Here is an 18,149-nt window from a genome sequence, read left to right as displayed (position 1 = left end):
CATCGCCTGATGAAGGTTAATATTCATGAGGATGCCTATGTGTTTGTCTTTGGATTCACCTTCTTATTTAGCTTCTCTAGGAACATGAATTATAAGCTCAATGTCCTTTATTTATGGCTAGAAACCAAATATGAGTGAGTACATCCCATGTTCCTCTTTTTGGTCTAGTGACTTTGGAGGTTGATGTTAATCCAACCTGATGATGGTGATGATGATGATGGCTGAACAGTTCTTCAGAACACTCTCCATTGTCTGGATCATTCTCTCACCGGTATAACAATGGGATATGTTTTTAGGTTTAATCTTCTTTGGGCAAGTTTTCAGAGCACATCACTGGCAGCAGAGATGAAAGAGTGGTCCTCATTCGCGTTCTGGCGTTTTTCAGTGCTCTCTCTTGGTTTTGTTCCTGAGGGTGAACTCACATATCCGCCGGCACCTTAGACTTTTTCCTCGCACTTCAGCGATCACAGTGTGATAACTTTTGGCAGGCAGGAGTCTGCTTAAGGTTTGTGTCTCCCGAGGACCACAGACTCCATGAATGCTGGAGCTGACTGTACTTAGCAGAGGCCCACCACGTAATGACATTGAAAAAGAAACTGAGGACTGGAGAAATGGCTCAGCTGACAAAATTGTGCTCGCCACAACCTGAGTTCAATCCCCGCAACCCTTGTAAAAAGCCAGAAGCAGTGGCATGCGTCTGTAGTCCCAGCATGCCTTTGTCCAGATGGGAGGCCTAGACAGGAGATTTAGCCGGAAGCCCGAAGGTCAGCCTGGAGGGAAGCCCCAGAAACAAGAGAGATGGCTTCAACTAGGTGGAAGTTGTTCTCGCCTCTACACGTGTGATACAGCACAAGGATGCCCCCCCCCCACACACCTAATTTTGTTTTTCAAGACAGGGTTTCTTTCTATGTAGCCCTGGCTGCCCTGGAACTTGCTCTGTAGACCAGGCCAGTCTCAAACTTGGAGATCCACCTATCTCTATCTCTCAAGTGTGGGATGCACGGCCTGGCTTAATTTTCTTTTTTTAAAGAAAGCACAGAGAATTTTTGATGGAGGGCACAGAAGGAAAATGGCAGACAGTGGCTACTGACACAATCACAGTTACTGTAATACAAAACTGTACAGTTTAGAAGATTTTTGGGTCAGTATACACGACCCCGTTTTATTTTTGTGGATTATAGAGGTTCCCATTGTGTGACCGATTTCTGTTACTCAATGGATTGAGTTTTTGTAGCAGGTTCTTTTGAAGACAGCTGACTAGCTCCAGCCAAGGAGGCCATTGTCATGTCTTGGGGAGGACTCACATGAACTGCGTGATACGCTCACCTGATTCTTTGAATTCTCATGATGGAGAAATTGGGAGTGTCTGCATGTTTTTTTTTAAAATTATTTATTTATTTATTATGTATACAATATTTTGTCTGTGTGTATGCCTGCAGGCCAGAAGAGGGCACCAGACCCCATTACAGATGGTTGTGAGCCACCATGTGGTTGCTGGGAATTGAATTTAGGACCTTTGGAAGAGCAGGCAATGCTCTTAACCTCTAAGCCATCTCTCCAGCCCCATGTTTTTTTTTTTAAAGGGGTACATGACTGTCTTGGCATTCAACATACAGTTAAGGCTAGCCTCACACTCAAAGCAATGCCCCTGCCTCCTGAGTGCTATGATTACAGGCCCATGCTATCATGCCGTGCATACTGGAAGCTGGCTTCCGTGTAATTTTCCTAACTACTGAGGCATTATAAACCCATGATCCACAGGTGATGAAGTCTGATTGTGCCGGATAAAATGTGGTGTTTCTTACTGTAAGTTTGAACTCTGCTTGTCTGTCATGGTTCGATTAAGTTAAAGCACATGTGAAACAGAACCTCCTATCAGATGAGCTGAAAGCAAGCAGGCGCTGAGCCGCGCGGGAGAGTGAGGGATCCCTGCACACTGTCCTCGGGGGCCTGGCCTCCACCTGGGGGAGAGTGTTGCTGAAATAAGGGGAAGCCCGAGACAGGCAGCCATTCTGAGTTTCTGGGTCTGATCTCGACAAGGACACTTGAAGACTCTGGGAGTATGGTTTGCCCGTTTACCCATCTAGGGCATGTGCATAAGGCAGAGTGAGGTGCTGACTCCTCAATGCACCCAGTACCCTGTTTTTCTGTAAGCAAATCATACCACGTACTTTGAGTGTTCACATGCTGCCGCAGGAGTGGCATGTGGTTTAAGAAGATTGAAGGTTGCTAATTAAATCACTTTTTCTGGTCTTCTGTTCCTTTTGTTTTCTTTCCCTGATAGAGATTCTATTTTAATTTTTAAAATTACACTTATTGTGTGTGTGTGTGTGTGCGCGCGCGCATGCAAGTGTGTGTGCATACACACAAGCCATGGCACGTGTGGTGATCAGAGAACAAATTTTGGGAGTCATTCCCTCCTCCCAGCACTTGCGTCTTGGGACTCGAACCCTGGCAGTCAGACTTGGCAGCAAGCACCCTCACCTACTGAACCATCTCCACACCCCTTGCAGATGGGAAAACCCAACTTTATGTATGTTGTATCATTCTGTAAATACTGTTTTACAGCTCTTGGCAACTCAACCTCCCAGTTATTTTTAGAATGAATGAATTGTAACTATCTTAATGGCTACATAGTATCCGAGGGTACAGACCTTTCATAACTCATGGTGGCCACTTAGGTAGTTTTCAGTCCCCTCCCTCAAAGAAGAGCTGCTATGCCCCACTTTGAACATGTTGGGGCTCTCACCAGGGGTGAGATTGTGGGCTGAGGAGAACAGGAGCCCTGTGCAGCTTCAAGTCACTTTCCCAAGAGATTTCCCAAATTCACACTGTTGGCACTGGTCTAGCCCTGGCCTTCCTCCTCCTTGCCGTTGGGAAGTTCCACTTTTAGTAAAGTCCCCCAGTGTGAAACACACTGTTTGGATTGTGCTGTGCCAACCACACTGACCAGCAGGAAGGCCAGTCGCATCTTGCTGTCACCCCTCTTGTGTGGAGCTCTTGGCAAGGTCCTCAGTTGCTCCTTCCCTAAGGATAGATGCAAACCAGTCATTCGCACTGAGACAGTTTCCTGCTGCTGCTAGTGAAACCGCTTCTCAGTCTGAATTGAACTTCAGCGACACGCTGTGTCCTCTGATTTCAGAGATGACTTGACCAGAGTCATTTGTTGTTCATCTCACAGGAAAGTGGCGAATCTCAGGCCTGGGAGGGAACAAGGACTTTGGGATTAGGGACCTGACTTGAAAGCTCGGCTCCCCACAGGCCAGGGGTGCAGCCTTGAACGAGCTGTGTTCCGTCTTTGATCCTGGTACTCTAGCTGCAGGTGAATCAAGATGGCCAAGTCCCCAGCAGGTCAGACACTGTGATGGAGCGTCCTGCGTGGCCTATGCTTGCAGTCAGCCTGAGCATCAGTAAGGAAAATAAGTGCTCTGGGAGCTCAGTTTCTGACTTTGCCAATGACCTGGTCCTGGTGCGGAATTCCAAGTAGAGTTTGTTTCTGTGTAGCAAAACCATTAGGCACATAGTTCTGTGAAGCCTTTGTAAACTTCAGGAACTTGTCAGTGTGATTGTTATTTATTTTTTTCAATGTAAACTTAAGCAATTTTAAAAATCATTCCTGTTACTTATTTTTTCTTTACATTAACTCTGAAAGGGAGGCTGTGATACATTGAATGAAAACATCCCCCATTGTCTCAGGCATTTGAGCACTTGGTCCACATTTGGTGGCACAGTTTGGGGGACTTTCAGAGGCTGGCCTTGCTGGAGGGAAGTGTGTCACGGGAGGAAGGCTTCGAGATGAAAGCCTCACACTTTTGCATTTTCTCTTTCTGCTCGTAGTTGAGGACGTTAGCTCAACTACTTCTTGTTCTGGCTGCCAAGCCTCTCTTCCATGATGGACTTGTATCTCTCTGGAGCCTTAAGCTCCAATAAGTCAAGTCCCCTGTAAATTGCCTGGTCATGGTGTCTATCACCGCAGCAGAACAGTGACGAAGACAGAGGTGGCATCCTTTTTCATGTCCCCATGCTCCTGGTGGGAACCTGTGTGGGCTCAGCAGAGGAAGCAATGTTTCTCAACATTAAAAGCTGCGGGCACCTGGAGTGGTGGTGCACACTTCTAAATCCGGCAGAGGGCAGAGGGCAGAGGGCAGAGGGCAGAGGGCAGAGGGCAGAGGGCAGAGGCAGATGGATTTCTGAATTCAAGGCTAGCCTGGTCTACGTAGTGAGTTCCAGGATGGCAAGTGGTATGTAGAAAGTCTTTGTCTTAAAAAAAAAAAAAAGCCAAGGGTGCCTGGAGATGAAAATCAGTGCAGATTAGATATATTGGAAAGCATCGGGTCGATGGTGTGTGCACTCTGCCTGCCGACGCTGCTGTGCTAGCAGAAAAGCTTCCCCACTGTCTACCAGTGTATCGTTCCTTTCAGAACACCACTTCGTAGAGCCCAGTGGTAGGCTTGGTGGAATCAATCTTACTTTAACTCTTTAACTGTCTTATTTTTTAACAGAAAGGAGAAACCATTATCACCATGTGACTATTTTGATACCTGAGTTACATTTTCATCCTCCGATAAGTACTCCTGCAAACATTTTTGATATACATACACATACATACATACATATGGAATTCTGGTGCCTCCCCCGCCCCAGTAGCATGCTGATTTTGAATGTTTCTGATTGACAGTTGCTGTAGATACATGGGGAAAATTTCCCAAACCCATAGGGAATTGTCTTCCTGTCCCTGTAAGCTCCCCCTCAGTGTACTGTCATCCTGATGGACCATTTGTCCCCAGAGGCCAAGTCACAGATGCCCCCTGCTGGTGAGATCTGGCTCTAGCGTAGAGTCAGGAGTGTTTTCTAGTGTATGTATTCGCGTGACAAAAGGATCACTTGCTTTTTATCTTTGTAATATCCTCTCTTTTGGTGGTCCTAATCATAAGTATTAATTTCAAAGTTCAGACACCCAACTCTCACTGTAGCTTTGAACTGTGGCCCGCAGATGGTGATGAGAACGCAGTGGGGCCTGATAAACTCGCGTGTTTATCTTCTCTCAGGGATGGCACGTTTCTGGTCAAGACACTCTAGCGATCCCTTTAAGACCCCAGGAAGTGAAGGCCTAGCTGTGGTGCGGGTTTGCGGAAGCCGTCCTTTCCTGTACCGGGGCCTGTGGCTTAGAAGTAAAGGCTTCTATCGCCGGCTTCTCGTGGCCTCGGAGTGAGGTCCGGCGGGCTCTGCTCAGTGACCCCAGGGCCTGGGTGGTGACAGCGAGCGGAACCGGCACAATTTCACTTGTGCTCTTTATCACTTGGCAGATGGCACCAGAGGCATAAGGTTGTTTTATTCGTCGTGTTTTCAGGGGGATTTTACTCCTGAAAGCTTTCATGGCGCATAGAGTGCATCCGTTACGATTGTCCTGTGGGGGGCCTGCAGTTTGCTTTGCCATCTTTTCACCTTTGGAAGACTTTTAAGTGAAGCCAGATAATCCTACCAATTACATAAAAAAAACCATGAAGAATTGAGTGTGTCTGTTTTTATCTTTGTTTGGAAACCTTAGAAAAGTTAAACTTTCAGCCTAAGTTTGTGAGATAAGATTTCAGGATGAAGTCTAGTTATCAAATGCGAAACAAGCAAAAGCAGCCCTGCAAAGATCTGACACCTCGTTTTCTCTATAAAAATAGGGCTTCATGGCCTATGGTCGTGGCCGGTAAATTATTTTATTTGTTTTTATGATATTTAGTTGTGTGTATTTGTGTGGGTGTATGCCACGTATGTGTGGTGCCACAAAGGCAGATTGCTTATGATGGAGATAATAAAAATCTCTAAACCATATGAATAAATTTGGCAAAGGTTAAGTGAATTGCAGCCATGAACCACTTGCGGTAGTTTCTAGGGCAAACCATCAAAGAAGCTTGCTGCTATTGCTGGGCTGGCGGCTTCTGTCAGTGCTTACCAAGGCTCGAGTCATGGCTCTCTGTTGTGGCGATACTGCACTCTGACCAAGTAATGTTTTACAATCCTAATACAAGCAAATAAAATGCATGTGTATGTGTTTGTGTATGGGAGAGGGAGAGGGAGGAAGGAAGGAAGGAAAGAAGGGAGGGAGAGAAAGAAAGAGATAGAGAGAATAAATGTATATCATATATTATGATGGAACTCCTGGCTGGTATGTGTGTATGTATGTATTTTTAATTCTGTGTATGTGTGTGTGTATGTGCGTGTGTATGTATGTATGAGAAGGAGGGAAGAAGGGAGGGAGGGAGAGAGAATAAATGTTTATCATATATTATGGTGGAACTCCTGGCTGGTGTGTGTGTATGTATGTATTTTGAATTCTGTGTGTGTGTGTGTGTGTCTGTGTGTCTGTATGTAGGTTTGTGCACATAAGGGCAAGCGCCATCCAGGACCAGAAGAGGGTGTCGGGTCTCCTGGAGCTGCTGTTTCAGGCCTTTGTGAATTGTGAGTGCTGAGTGCAGAACTGGCTCCTCTGAGAGCAGTTAGCGCTCTTAACCACTGAGCCATCTTTTCAGCCCTATTTTTTTTCCATGGAGGTTTGCAGAACAGGTTCTGGCTATGAATTCCAGACTAAGTTGAAACTAATGATCCTCCACATCAGTGCTGAGGTCACAGGTATGTGCCACCATGCATGGTTAACAGCACCGTTGTCACCATGGGGAAAGCACACTCTGCCTTGGCATAACATTGTGAGGACTAGACAACCTGTCACCTTCTTCTAGATTGCCTGGGTAAAACAATGGTTTTGTATTACCCACTATTTCTCTTGTATAAACCTCAACTCTCCCCCACCTCGAGACTTCTATTCATGCCCCAACTACTCAGCTCCTGTCTGGACTTTGCAGTGTCTATGGAGCACAGTCCTCTCTTCTGGGGGATGCTTGCTAAGCCTTGCTGGTCAGGGAGAGGGAGGTTTCTCGTCATTTGTATCCACCATTGCCCAGAGCATGGGCTTCGAGAATTGATAGAGAGGATATGGAAACAGCAACTTCCCTCCTACGGATTCACCACCCACCACCCACCATCTCCCTTTTCCTTTTGAGAGGTAAGATTAAGTTAGAATTATTGATCTGTTTTTATTCTAGTGGGTTCTAGGTCAGATGTCTTTGGACTGGAAATCGGAGTTGACCTTTAGTTATGTTGGGGGATTCTGGTATGGCTGGCTACTGCTGCACCCTGGCTTCACAGGTTTTGAAAGGCAAGTGAAGTGCTGAGCAGAGGCATCACACTGTGACTATCGGAGCCACTACCGTCACCAGTCACATCACACTGTGACTACCGGGGTCACTATCGTCACCAGTCACACGCACAGGACCAGAACTGAGGGCAGTGGCCTCAACTGACAGACCAGTGTGGCCCCTCGGCTCCTCCCAGGTAGACTCATTGTATTATGATTTGGATCTGTGTTCTCTGCAGAAAGCAAGAGGCCCACAAGGGCAGTAAGAACCATGCTTCTAGCTTGTCCTTCCCCTAAAACGAATATTTTAAGCCTATCCAAAGTATTACAGACAGTAATGCCCCCCGAAACACCATATAATTGATTCGATATGTCACTATTCTACTCTATACAGCCTAAGTTCTTTTCATTAACAAATTTCACAAGTAGTTCAGGGAGACCAGTTCCTGTCTCTCTCTTGCCTCTGTCACTTCTAGTATATCTGAGATGGTGGACCCACTTCTCTCAGTTAAAAAATATTATTTTGTGTGTGGGGTGTGTTTTTCTTGCATACATCTTGGAACCATGTTTATGTAGTACCCAAAGAGGCCAGAAGATGGCATCAGATCCTCCAGGAACTGGAGTTACAGAAGGTTGAGTGCTAGGAATCAAATCCAGGTCCTCTGGAAGAGCAGCCGGTGCTCTCAATGCTGAGTCACCTCTCCAGCCCCTCTTTTGTTTGGTCTAACTTGGACTACATAATAGCGTTGTGCCCACTGCTGCCACTGCTTGTTGCGAGTTTCAAATGATGGCCTAATAGCATCATTATTATCTAATAACATCTTCTGGAAATCAGTTTCCTCATCATCCATTCTGAGATTCATCTGTGTCCATGTGTAGAACTACTTCCCTGTCATGCTGTGAACCATGCCATTGCTTGAGGGACATCATATTTTTTCTCTTTCTTTCTTTCGTTTTTTCCCTACAGGGTTTATATATGCAGCTTTGGAGCCTGTTCTGGGACTCACCCTATAGACCAGGCTGACCTTGAACTCACAGAGATCTGTCTGCCTCAGCCTCCAGAGTGTTGGGATCAAAGGTGTGCGCCACCACTGCCCAGCCTGGAACATCATAACTTATACTTTTACTTGTTACTTAATTGCTCCAAAACACATTGATGGTTTCAGAGTACACACATAGCCCATCTTGAGTGAGTTTGTCATGCCGTCTCTAAATATTTGGAAAATAAGGTAGGAAGTAGGAGCCTGCAGGCTGCCCTTGTCCCTGTCTTTCAGATATGACCCCTCTTCATATTGTACCAGTGCAGAGGACATTATTGGCCATGTCACCTGCTGTCCTAGGGTGGGCAAGACTACAGAAGGTCTGTCTTCTTTGGCGGGGCCACACTGCAGGAGGTGTGTGGTGTTGAGAGCAGCTGGCCAGCTGTGTAGAATGCTGACAAGGAAAATACAAAACCATGTCTTTTGGAGTAACTGAGCAGGGATGCGCTCAATATTTACAAGGCACAAAGGTGCTTAAGACTGGACCCAGAAATGTGAACGCTAAAGAGACTCAAAGTATATTAGGCAGATAAAAGAAGCAATAAACAACAAGGCGCATCAAAACAACCCCTCAAAATAACAATTGCGTGCTGGGATATGGCCTGTTGGACTCATTATCTTTTTAAAACTCAGTATTTCTTTTACTCTTTTTTTACTTTCTGAGACAGGGTTTCTCTGTGTAGCCCTGGCTGTTCTGGAACTTACTTTGTAGACCAGGTTGGCCTCGAACTCACTGAGATCCACCTGACTCAGCCTCCTGAGTGCCACCACCGCCTGGCAAAACTACATCTCTAGTGTCCAATTCTCAGTTTTACCATACACTTTCATAGTGCCTTCTGGTAAGGTTTTTGTTTCTACTTTACCCCAGCCAATGACCGAGTGTCTTCTCCTGGTAGTGTCGCTTGTGATAGTAACAGAGTCTCTTCAGACATGGAGTGAGAGCTCATTCCTGCTGACCTCTGTGAACATGGAATTGTGGGAACGTTTGTTCCACATTCTGTTGGTTATTTGTTTCCTCTGTCTGGCAGGGACAGCTCATCTTTTACCTGGGTTATGACTAGCCTTGTTCTTGTTTTAAATAGAGATAATCATACAGAATAGATGTCAAGCCCTTGTTGTCTGTTATAAATAAATGTTCAAAGCAGATACAGCATCTCTTGGCTTTATCTGTGAACCAGTTCCCTGAAACGTGATGGTACCATACTGAGTTTCATTCATTCGAAAAGAGTCAGCTAATTGCTGTGCCAGAGTAACCTGCTTTCTAGCAGGGTCATGGTGAAGACCAGCATCAGTGCCCGGTGTGGTCCTCTCCAGGAGTGTCAGGAAACCCACTGCCTGCTGAATTCTGTAACCCTTTGGCTTCTCAGGTGTCACCTTTATTTGAGTGTTCAGTGTGTGAGAAACTTTTAAGTCAGCAGGCATCTGTGACCCACGGACTCTCTTCCTTCTGGAAATGGGGCCCTGAAATCCCATATTTATCTTTTCAGAAATCGTGCCATCCTTAAAGCCGCACCCTCCTGTTGTGGGCAAAGTGACTCATCACAGCATTGAACTGTACTGGGATCTGGAAAGGAAGGCGAAACGGCAAGGACCTCAGGAGCAGTGGCTTAGGTTCTCCATCGAAGAGGAAGACCCCAAGATGCACAATTACGGTGTTATCTACACGTAGGTGCAGACACGACCGCTCGCGTGTGGCTTGCTTTCCTCCCGGTAAAATGGCTACCCAGTGGCTAAGAAGCCACCGGCTCCTCTGAAGTCAAAGAATGAGACGGGGAACTTTTGGTAAATGGGCATTAGTGGGGAACTTAGGAATGAACTCTGAGCTTCTTTGACTCCCGGAGTATGCTAGTGTTTATCACCTATGTCTAAAATGTAGAGACAGGAAAAAAATACTTGGATGTCGTAGCGGTGGTTTCCATAGGGTTCTGTTAATGGATGCAAGATGGTCCATGCCAGCCGACTGTTCTAATCTCTCCTGACACTGTTGTTCCCTTTCCAACTCTCTCCACCTAAAATAGCCTCCATTTCGGCCTCAAGGAAGCGAGGCTTGTCCCCATATCAGGACCTTTCTCATTATAGTTTCCCTGACATTTTCTTCTGACTTAATCTGGCTGGATCCTTCCCAGAATATGAATCTGAGATGAAGCTCTTCCTCCATTCTTCCTCCTCTCTCTACACAGACCTTGCCAGCCGCCTTACCGCAAATCCTCATTCAGGCATCTTGGAAGCCAGCACTGCGCTGGGGATTTCCCACGGGCAGTTTGTTCTTTTCTGCCTCCCACCCCCGTTTAGGTACAATGGGAGATGGGTGGGATTTCTTTCCCGTGCAGCACTCTGTCCCAGCTCCTAGACCACTGCTGGCTGGCTCAGGCCCCCACAGAGCTCTGGCTTTCCCGCAAACAAGTGCTTGGGAGCAAATCCTAGACTTGCCTTTCCGTCACCTTTTCCTTAACTTCCTCTGGCTGCTTAGCCTGTTGCAAAATAAAGTCACTTCTTTCTGTGATTTAGGAATACCAGAAAGAGATGCAAGCGTACGTCTTACTTAGCCTTTATAGTAGATATGCAGTTTAACACAGAAGAGCCTGTGACCCCTTCCCACCTTTCCCTGGTGCCCTGGGGCACACAGTGCTGCAGTGAGTCACAGGCAGCAGGCTGTCAATGATGCAGTCAGGATCCGACATGTTCAGAGGGCTGCCGGTCTGCCTTTTCCTCCAGGGGCATTGTGCCCCAGTGCTGATGTGGGGGATGGTGATGATGCCCGTGGTAACTTTTCTGATCTTGTGCCACACCCCTGCCCCCTCCTCTACTCTTCTAGTGTCACTGTCCCTCCACCCCACTCTACAGTTATTACCTAAGAGGTAATAGCCTGATGGTTGAGAAGCATTTTTCTGTGTCCAAGCAAAAAACAGTATTTTCTGAAACACAGTTGCCATATGAAAATCATTTTGGAGCCTGGACCCCTGTTCAGTTAGGTTTCTACTGCAATAAATACTGTGGCCATAAGCAACTTGATAAGGAAAGGGTTTATTGTAGCTTATTTATTTATTTATTTATTTATTTATTTATTTATTTCCACACATTGAGGGAAGTTAGAGCGGAACTTGGAGGCAGGAGCTGATGTAGAGGTCATCAAGGATGCTGCTGACTGGCTTCCTCCCCAGGATTTGCCTAGCTTGTTTTCTTAACTCCCAGGACCACCTTCCCAGCACTGGCACAATGGACTGTGCTCTCCTGTTATCAGTCATTAATCAAGAAAAGGCCCCCAGGGTTTTGTCCATTGGCCAAGCTAGTGGGGACATTTTCTCTACCCAGGTACCCTCTTTCCAAATGACTTAGCTTATGTCATATTGACCAAAAAAATCTATCACAATCCCCAAGATGTTCCCTAATCATGTCACACTTTGTACTATGAAAATGATTTCCTTCTAAAAGCATACATATGTAATATAAAATGTATTGTGTGTGTGTGCACATACGTGTGTGTACGTGTGTGTGTGTGGTGCATGCATATGCAGTTATATGTACTCACGGAGGTCAGATGAATATGTTGCATGTCCTGCTCTTTAATTCTCTGCCCCTATTCCATTGAGACAAGTTCTTTTATGGAACCTAGCTTGCCCTCCCCCTGCTCCCATGGCCTCCTGCTAGGCTGGTTGGTCAGCAAGCCCCAATGGTCTCATCCTCCTGTCTCTTTTTGTTTGTTTGTTTTGAGACAGGGTTTCTCAATGTAACAGTCCTGGCTGTCCTGGAACTCACTTTATAGACCAGGCTGGCTTTGAACTTATTGAGTTCCACCTACCTCTGCATCCCAAGTGCTGGGATTAAAGGCATGTGTCAACACTGCCTGGCTTGCCAGCTTTTAAATGAAGGTACTAGGATCAGAACTTGGGTCCTAATGCTTTTATGACAAGTGCTTTTTTTTTTTGTATAAAAAAACCTATTGAGCCATCTTCCTCAGTCTCAATTCTATTTTAAGTATTTTTATGGAGGAAGAGAAAGATAGAGTCCTCTATTTGTTCAACTTGTGCTTGGCCAGAGCTGTTCTGGTTATATTCCTTTGCTACCTGTTGACCTGCTGCTTCCTTCCTCCCTCCTTCCCTCTCTCCCTCTCTTTCTTTCACCAAGTGCCCAGGCTTTGTTGAGAGGCAGCAGCCACGCACACCAGTCTAACCCCATGCGGTGTCTGTACAATTCACCTTGGCCCTGGAAACATGGATGCTTTCAGGACAGAGAACAGTCTTCCTGAGCTGGTAGCATCTCCTGCAGACCCTGGTTCCAAGGGTCTTGGTGAAAGTTTTGTCCCTTGGAAAATTGTGTACCTGTGCCTGAGCACTAGGTGGCAGGCTTGGACTGCAGGAGTCCCAACCTCATTTGCCAACTCATGGCTCCGGCTCCAGTTATGAAGACCAGCGAATGCCTTGCTCACGAGAATGGTTATGTAGTGCACATGGGGCTGGTGGACTTGGCCATTTCCTCTTGCCTGGGCAGTTTGGCTCTGGTCCACCGCCAGGTTGTCTTGCATCACTGGAGCGGTCTTTGGCTTGGGCTTTCCTTATAGTTCTCGGAAGTACAGTTACCCAGCTTTGTGGGTTCTCCCTCTATTCTCCTCCTCAAGGCCAGGGCATTCCACTCCACTTTCTGTCTGGTTTGCAGATGTGCCCCAGGACCTGCACTGCTGAGACATCTGCCAGTGAGACGAGCCCCCTTGCTGCCTTCTCTTCTTCTACCCTGAAGGCTGGTGTTCTTTTTACTCTCATTTTCATGTCTCAAGTGTGTCTTCTTTGCATGGAGGACGAAGCTGGGCATGATCCTTGGATGCTGACTCCCTGAGTGGTATTTAATCATGACACCTGGTCCACTGTGAAGGTAGTTTCCTTTGGAAATTGTGTGTGTGTGTAAGCATGCGCACACGTGCAAGTCTACACACATACACTCACACTCCTTGGGTGGTAGGTCTAGTGTCCTGACAAATTTTTCTTTTGTTCTGTTCTGTTTGTTTGTTTGTTTGAGACAGGATTTCTCTGAGTTAGCTGTGGCTGTCCTGGAATTTACTCTGCAGACCAGGCTGGCTTTGAACTCACAGAGATCTACCTGTCTGTTTCCCTGAGTGATGAGATTAAAGGTGTGCACCACTGCCGCCCAGCCCCTGGCAGTTTTTAAGGTGTTCTGTTTTGTTTTTTTGAGATGAAACCTTGCAATTCTCTCTAGACTGATTCCAGGATCCTGGGCTCAAGCGATCTTTGTGTCTCAGCCTCCCAAGCAACTGGAGCCATAGGTGTGTATCTGGCTCTACTAGCAAATGGCTTAAATCTACCACTAAAAGCATCTTATGTCCAACCAGTCCACATAGTGTTCTGCTATCTCCCACCTCAATTATTGCACGAGCTTCCTAATTGGCCCTGTCTGCTGCCTACGGCCTCGCCTTCCCACAGCCTCATTGCAGGCAGCCACAGCAGCCCTTGTGAACCATATAGATCATGTCTGGCCCGGCTTAACAACCTCCTTTGCTTCCCCCAACGTCTTTCCAGTAAAAACCAGTGTTCTCTGGATGAGCCACAGCCACACAGTTGCCTCTTACTGCCTTGTCAGCCTCTCCGATACTCCCCACCTGTCCACTCCTCTCTCCTCCATGTGTTTTCCCGTCAGACACTGCTCTGAAAGTCGCCTTCAGTATCCCACACTTGTTTCAGGTCCTGACTAAGCCCTCTCCTCAGTGAAGGGTCCTTCCTCCTGTCCCAGACCCCCAGCTTATCCTATGTTTTCCTCCTCAGGACTTACTACCCCTGACACACTACTGTACATGCTTACTTATATGTCTCATTTACCATGTGGTAACATGGGGAGTTTCTATCTGACCCCAGTGCCACTAGAACAGTGTTCAGTATGCCATGACACTCATTAATATAGGACAAGGGAATAGATAAAAACACGATAGGGTGCTAACTACCTATACTGGAGAAAGTATATGCTCAGAAATGAGAGCTAATAAGGCAGGTGTGAGCAAACTGTTCACACACATGCGCTCTCTCTCTCTCTCTCTCTCTCTCTCTCTCTCTCTCTTCTCCCTCTCTCTCTCTCTCTCTCTCTCTCTCACACACACACACACACACACACACACAGACACACACAGACACACACACCTGTACCTTAGAGGACCAACACTACCCAAACTGTAGAGAGGATGCTCACTTAGCAATGTAGTCCCCTTGCTCATAAGAATAATCTGTTCCAGTCTAGTTTTTTTTTTAAAAAGATTTATTAATTTATTATGTATACAGTGTTCTGCCTGCATGTATGCCTGAAGGCCAGAAGAGGGCACCAGACCTCATTATAGATGGTTGTGAGCCACCATGTGGGTGCTGGGAATTGAACTCAGGACCTTTGGAAGAGCAGGCAGTGCTCTTAACCACTGAGCCATCTCTCCAGCCCCTCCACTCTAGTTTTTATTTTCCATACTATACTTTTCATCCCATGCAGTATTTCAGGGCATTTATTCTGCTGGGTTTAGAGATCTCACATTGTGATAAGTATATTTATATTTCTTACATGTCTGCTTTCTTATTCAAATGTTTTTCTTAATGCCATCAGAACCATTCTTTATTATATTGCTATATAACCAACTGTGGGTCTGTCTGTCTGTCTTGCTGTATAACCAACTGTGGGTCTGTCTGTCTGTCTTCCTGCTGACCTGTGACGGCCCTAGCTTCTGCTACACGTATGGTGCTTCTACAGGCCGGAGGTTGGCATGTAGGATGCTGCCTAGACTTTTTTTCTCTCTGTCACTGCCTACCACTGTCCAGTGGTAAGTTCCCTCTTACTGTGTGGCCCCTCGACAGCAGGGAATTAGAGCTTTTTACATGGTCAGCTCCCAGTGGCATCAGTACAGAAGCTACAGGTTTCACAATACCCAACCTCAGCACTGCCCAGCTCCCCTCCCGCCACCTGCCCTCTCATCGCAGGGTACAGGATTAGACCTTTGTCTGTGTTTCTGCATTAATGGATGGGCTGGCCTTCCTGAATATAAACTTTCTTTTGGGTGAAGAAAAATGGCCTCCCAAATAAAAAGACACCAAAACAAGGCTGAATTTGCCAGCAAAGATCAGAGAACAGGGCCTGATGTCAGATGCAAAGCACAGTTTATTTTCTTTCTTCTGTCGGATTTTGTTACCTGGAGTGACTTCATGGTACAAGTTTCTGACTTCTCCTGGAATCTCAGTTTTGGATAAACCCCAAAGGGAAAGGGTTTAGTTAACTCAGAGCTGGGTGCTGTTGCTAGATCTCACGGAGGCATCTTTCCCTACACGGCCTAGACCTGACGCATCCTAGCCTCACTCTGCTCGAGGTACACAAGGCCTTCATCTTGGGGCTGGCGCCCTTTGGACCCTACATTTTATTCTGACACATCTTGTTGAAGTCAGAGAGACCTGTGTTGCAGGACACCATGCAGCTTCTCTCTTCTCCCACCCCCCATTGCTCATGCAGGGGAATACCTTCAGGGGGAAGCCAGAAGGCTTCAGACTCTGGGTGGGAAGGAGACAGAAGGGTGGAGGTTACTCCTCTATTCAGGCACAGGAGTGGTTCTGCTCTGTAGCTACCCCTTTCATGCCACACCTCGGAGAAGAGACTGATTTCCCAGTGGGCCCTGGGGCTGGACAAGTGAGACCTTGTGAGTGATAGGTGACCCTCATCATGCTGCCACCCCTTCTCTGGAGCCATGTTTTCAGGCGCGCTTCTGTCAGGCACGATGTTGACCGTAGGAGATAGGGCCTGCGGCACACTGGCTGATCCATCTCCGTCTTGAGATCATCCCAGGCTGCCTGGCCCAACACCTTGCAAGAAATGGGCCTGGGATAAGTTTGAGTTGCATGGAACAGAACTTGTATGTAAATATTTAGGTTGAACACAAACATTCTCGAACAGTTCGTTTGAGAATCGTAATGTATGGCTTTGGCCTCTGCAGAAGCTGCGTTGAGGATGAGAGAGCAATGAGAGGAAATGATGGCGAGCTTGGCGGGCATGGAGTTCTGGGGATGTTCACAGAACAGAAGGAGAGAGCAGAGCTGGAAGTAGCGGGGGCCTCATCCAACGTCAAGCTTTGCACCACAAGGAAAGACACACTTAGAGACAGAACTGAGAGCGGGATACTCAGGATCCACTCAAAACCCAATAAGACCTCTGCTAGCAGCCTATTTCTATGAAGAACACATGTGCATGCCATTGTGCCCCAAGCACTGTGTGAAACGATTTTTAGTGGGGGGAATATAAGAAAATGTTTATTTATTCTAGATAGCAAACCAGTAACACTAAGGAAACAATTTTATCAAAGTTCAACTTGGTGAACCCGGGGGATTATTGTGTTTTGTTTTTTTTTTCTGGGAGGATGGGTGAGAGGTTAGCTACAGAAACATGGAGGACTCAGGGGCAGCTGCGTGAAAGGTGCTGACTCACAAAAGCTGAAATTCTGAAGCTCTGAAAAACTTTAAGGCAGCTCCACCGGTCAGAGAATCTCTACTCAGGCAGCTCAGGTAGTGCGAAAGTTCCTTTTCTCTTAAATCCAGGCTGGTGTGAGAATCCTTCCTCTGGCCTTCTGAATATTATTGGTTTCAGGAACTTGCTAAGACTTATGAGTTGATTGCTTCCAGAGTCTCATGATCTTTCCCCATCTCTTCCTGGATGGAATGTTTCAATTGGGAGGGAAATTGCTGCACAACACCTGGCTAGGCCCTGTGGGGCTGAGAGCGTACATGGCACAGAGGGCACCACCTGTGACAGGTACACTTCTGTCAAGGAATTCAATAAAGCAGGGTCATATCTATATTGGAAATTGACAGCATTCAAAAGTTGCTTCCTCCTGTTGTTACCTGGTATTGGAAATGCTGGTTAAGTGACCTGGCATGTGGGCAAGGCAAAGGCTCAAAGCTAACTTTCCATGTGAAAAGATTTTCTTTGTGCAACCCGCCCCCCAAACAAAATCTCACCTGCACCGTCAGTGAAAGGGTGTAAATATAAGACATTCCACCCTCAGACACGGCGTCTGATGCACATAGCTTTAAGCATTTTTAGATATTAGTCTCAGAAAATGACATCAAGCCAGGACAAGGCCTAGGTGGTCAGAGGCATCCATGTTTGTCTCCTTCTGTCCAGGGGCTATTCGACAAAGCATGTGGTTGAAGGTCTAGAACCAAGGACACTGTACAAATTCCGACTGAAGGTCACCCGCCCCTCTGGAGAATATGAGTACAGCCCAGTGGTCTCGGTGGCTACAACCAGTGAGTACACTCATGCTCCATGCTCCCTTCTTATAGATAGGAAACTCACAAACAATTTAGAGGGAAAAGTAGTCTGTTTTCTCCCTGGCCTCACCAGAAGCAGAGGGAACTCCACTGGTAAGCTCTATGATGGCTTGGTGGTTGCCTGGGCCACCTTCAGCCTGCCATGAGGAAGGCCAGCTATGTTTTCAAAGCTGGGAGAGCTGACTCGGTACCAGGATTGTCCTGTCCATGGGCATTGGGCACAGGGTGAAAGTGAACCTTTCTTAGGAGTGGGCTGGCAGGGAAGGACGGAGCATCGCTTCTTCCACACGTGTCTGCTGTCTGCTTCTGTGCACGTATGTGTCCTGTTCAGTCACAGATTTCTGGTTCCCTGGGTACTGAGACTGAAGAAAATCACGATCACAGAGGTGGGCAGGGAGGCTAGCCATACTTCCTCCGACCACCTTGTCCTTGTCCTGGTTTTCTGTCATTTCCTGAGGCTGATATTATAAAACATTTAAAAATATGTTCGAGGATGGAAAGTTTTGTATGTATTCACACCCTTTCATTGAAAGTGCAGGTGAGATTTTTGTTTCAGAGGAGGGTTGTACAAAGAAAATCTTTTCCTATGTAATTCTAGTTTTTAGTTGTGTCTAGTGTGACTCTTGCCTTGTA

At 46.7% G+C, this 18,149-nt stretch overlaps 1 protein-coding gene across 1 annotated transcript in view; it reads left to right on the top strand.

The window, feature by feature from the left end:
- Positions 1 to 18,149, top strand: part of Fank1 (fibronectin type III and ankyrin repeat domains 1) — a 103,485-nt gene that overhangs the window by 65,198 nt on the left and 20,138 nt on the right. The window contains exons 2-3 of the mRNA XM_041667041.1: positions 9,711 to 9,888; positions 17,368 to 17,492. Of these exons, the coding sequence (XP_041522975.1) occupies positions 9,711 to 9,888; positions 17,368 to 17,492 (303 nt within the window). The remainder of the gene's footprint in view (positions 1 to 9,710; positions 9,889 to 17,367; positions 17,493 to 18,149) is intronic.

This window comes from Microtus oregoni, unplaced genomic scaffold, assembly GCF_018167655.1.
Source record: "Microtus oregoni isolate MIOR12 unplaced genomic scaffold, Mior012 000016F_ref0000370, whole genome shotgun sequence".
NCBI classification, from domain to species: Eukaryota; Metazoa; Chordata; class Mammalia; order Rodentia; family Cricetidae; genus Microtus; species Microtus oregoni.
This window is presented reverse-complemented; position numbering and strand designations above follow the sequence as displayed.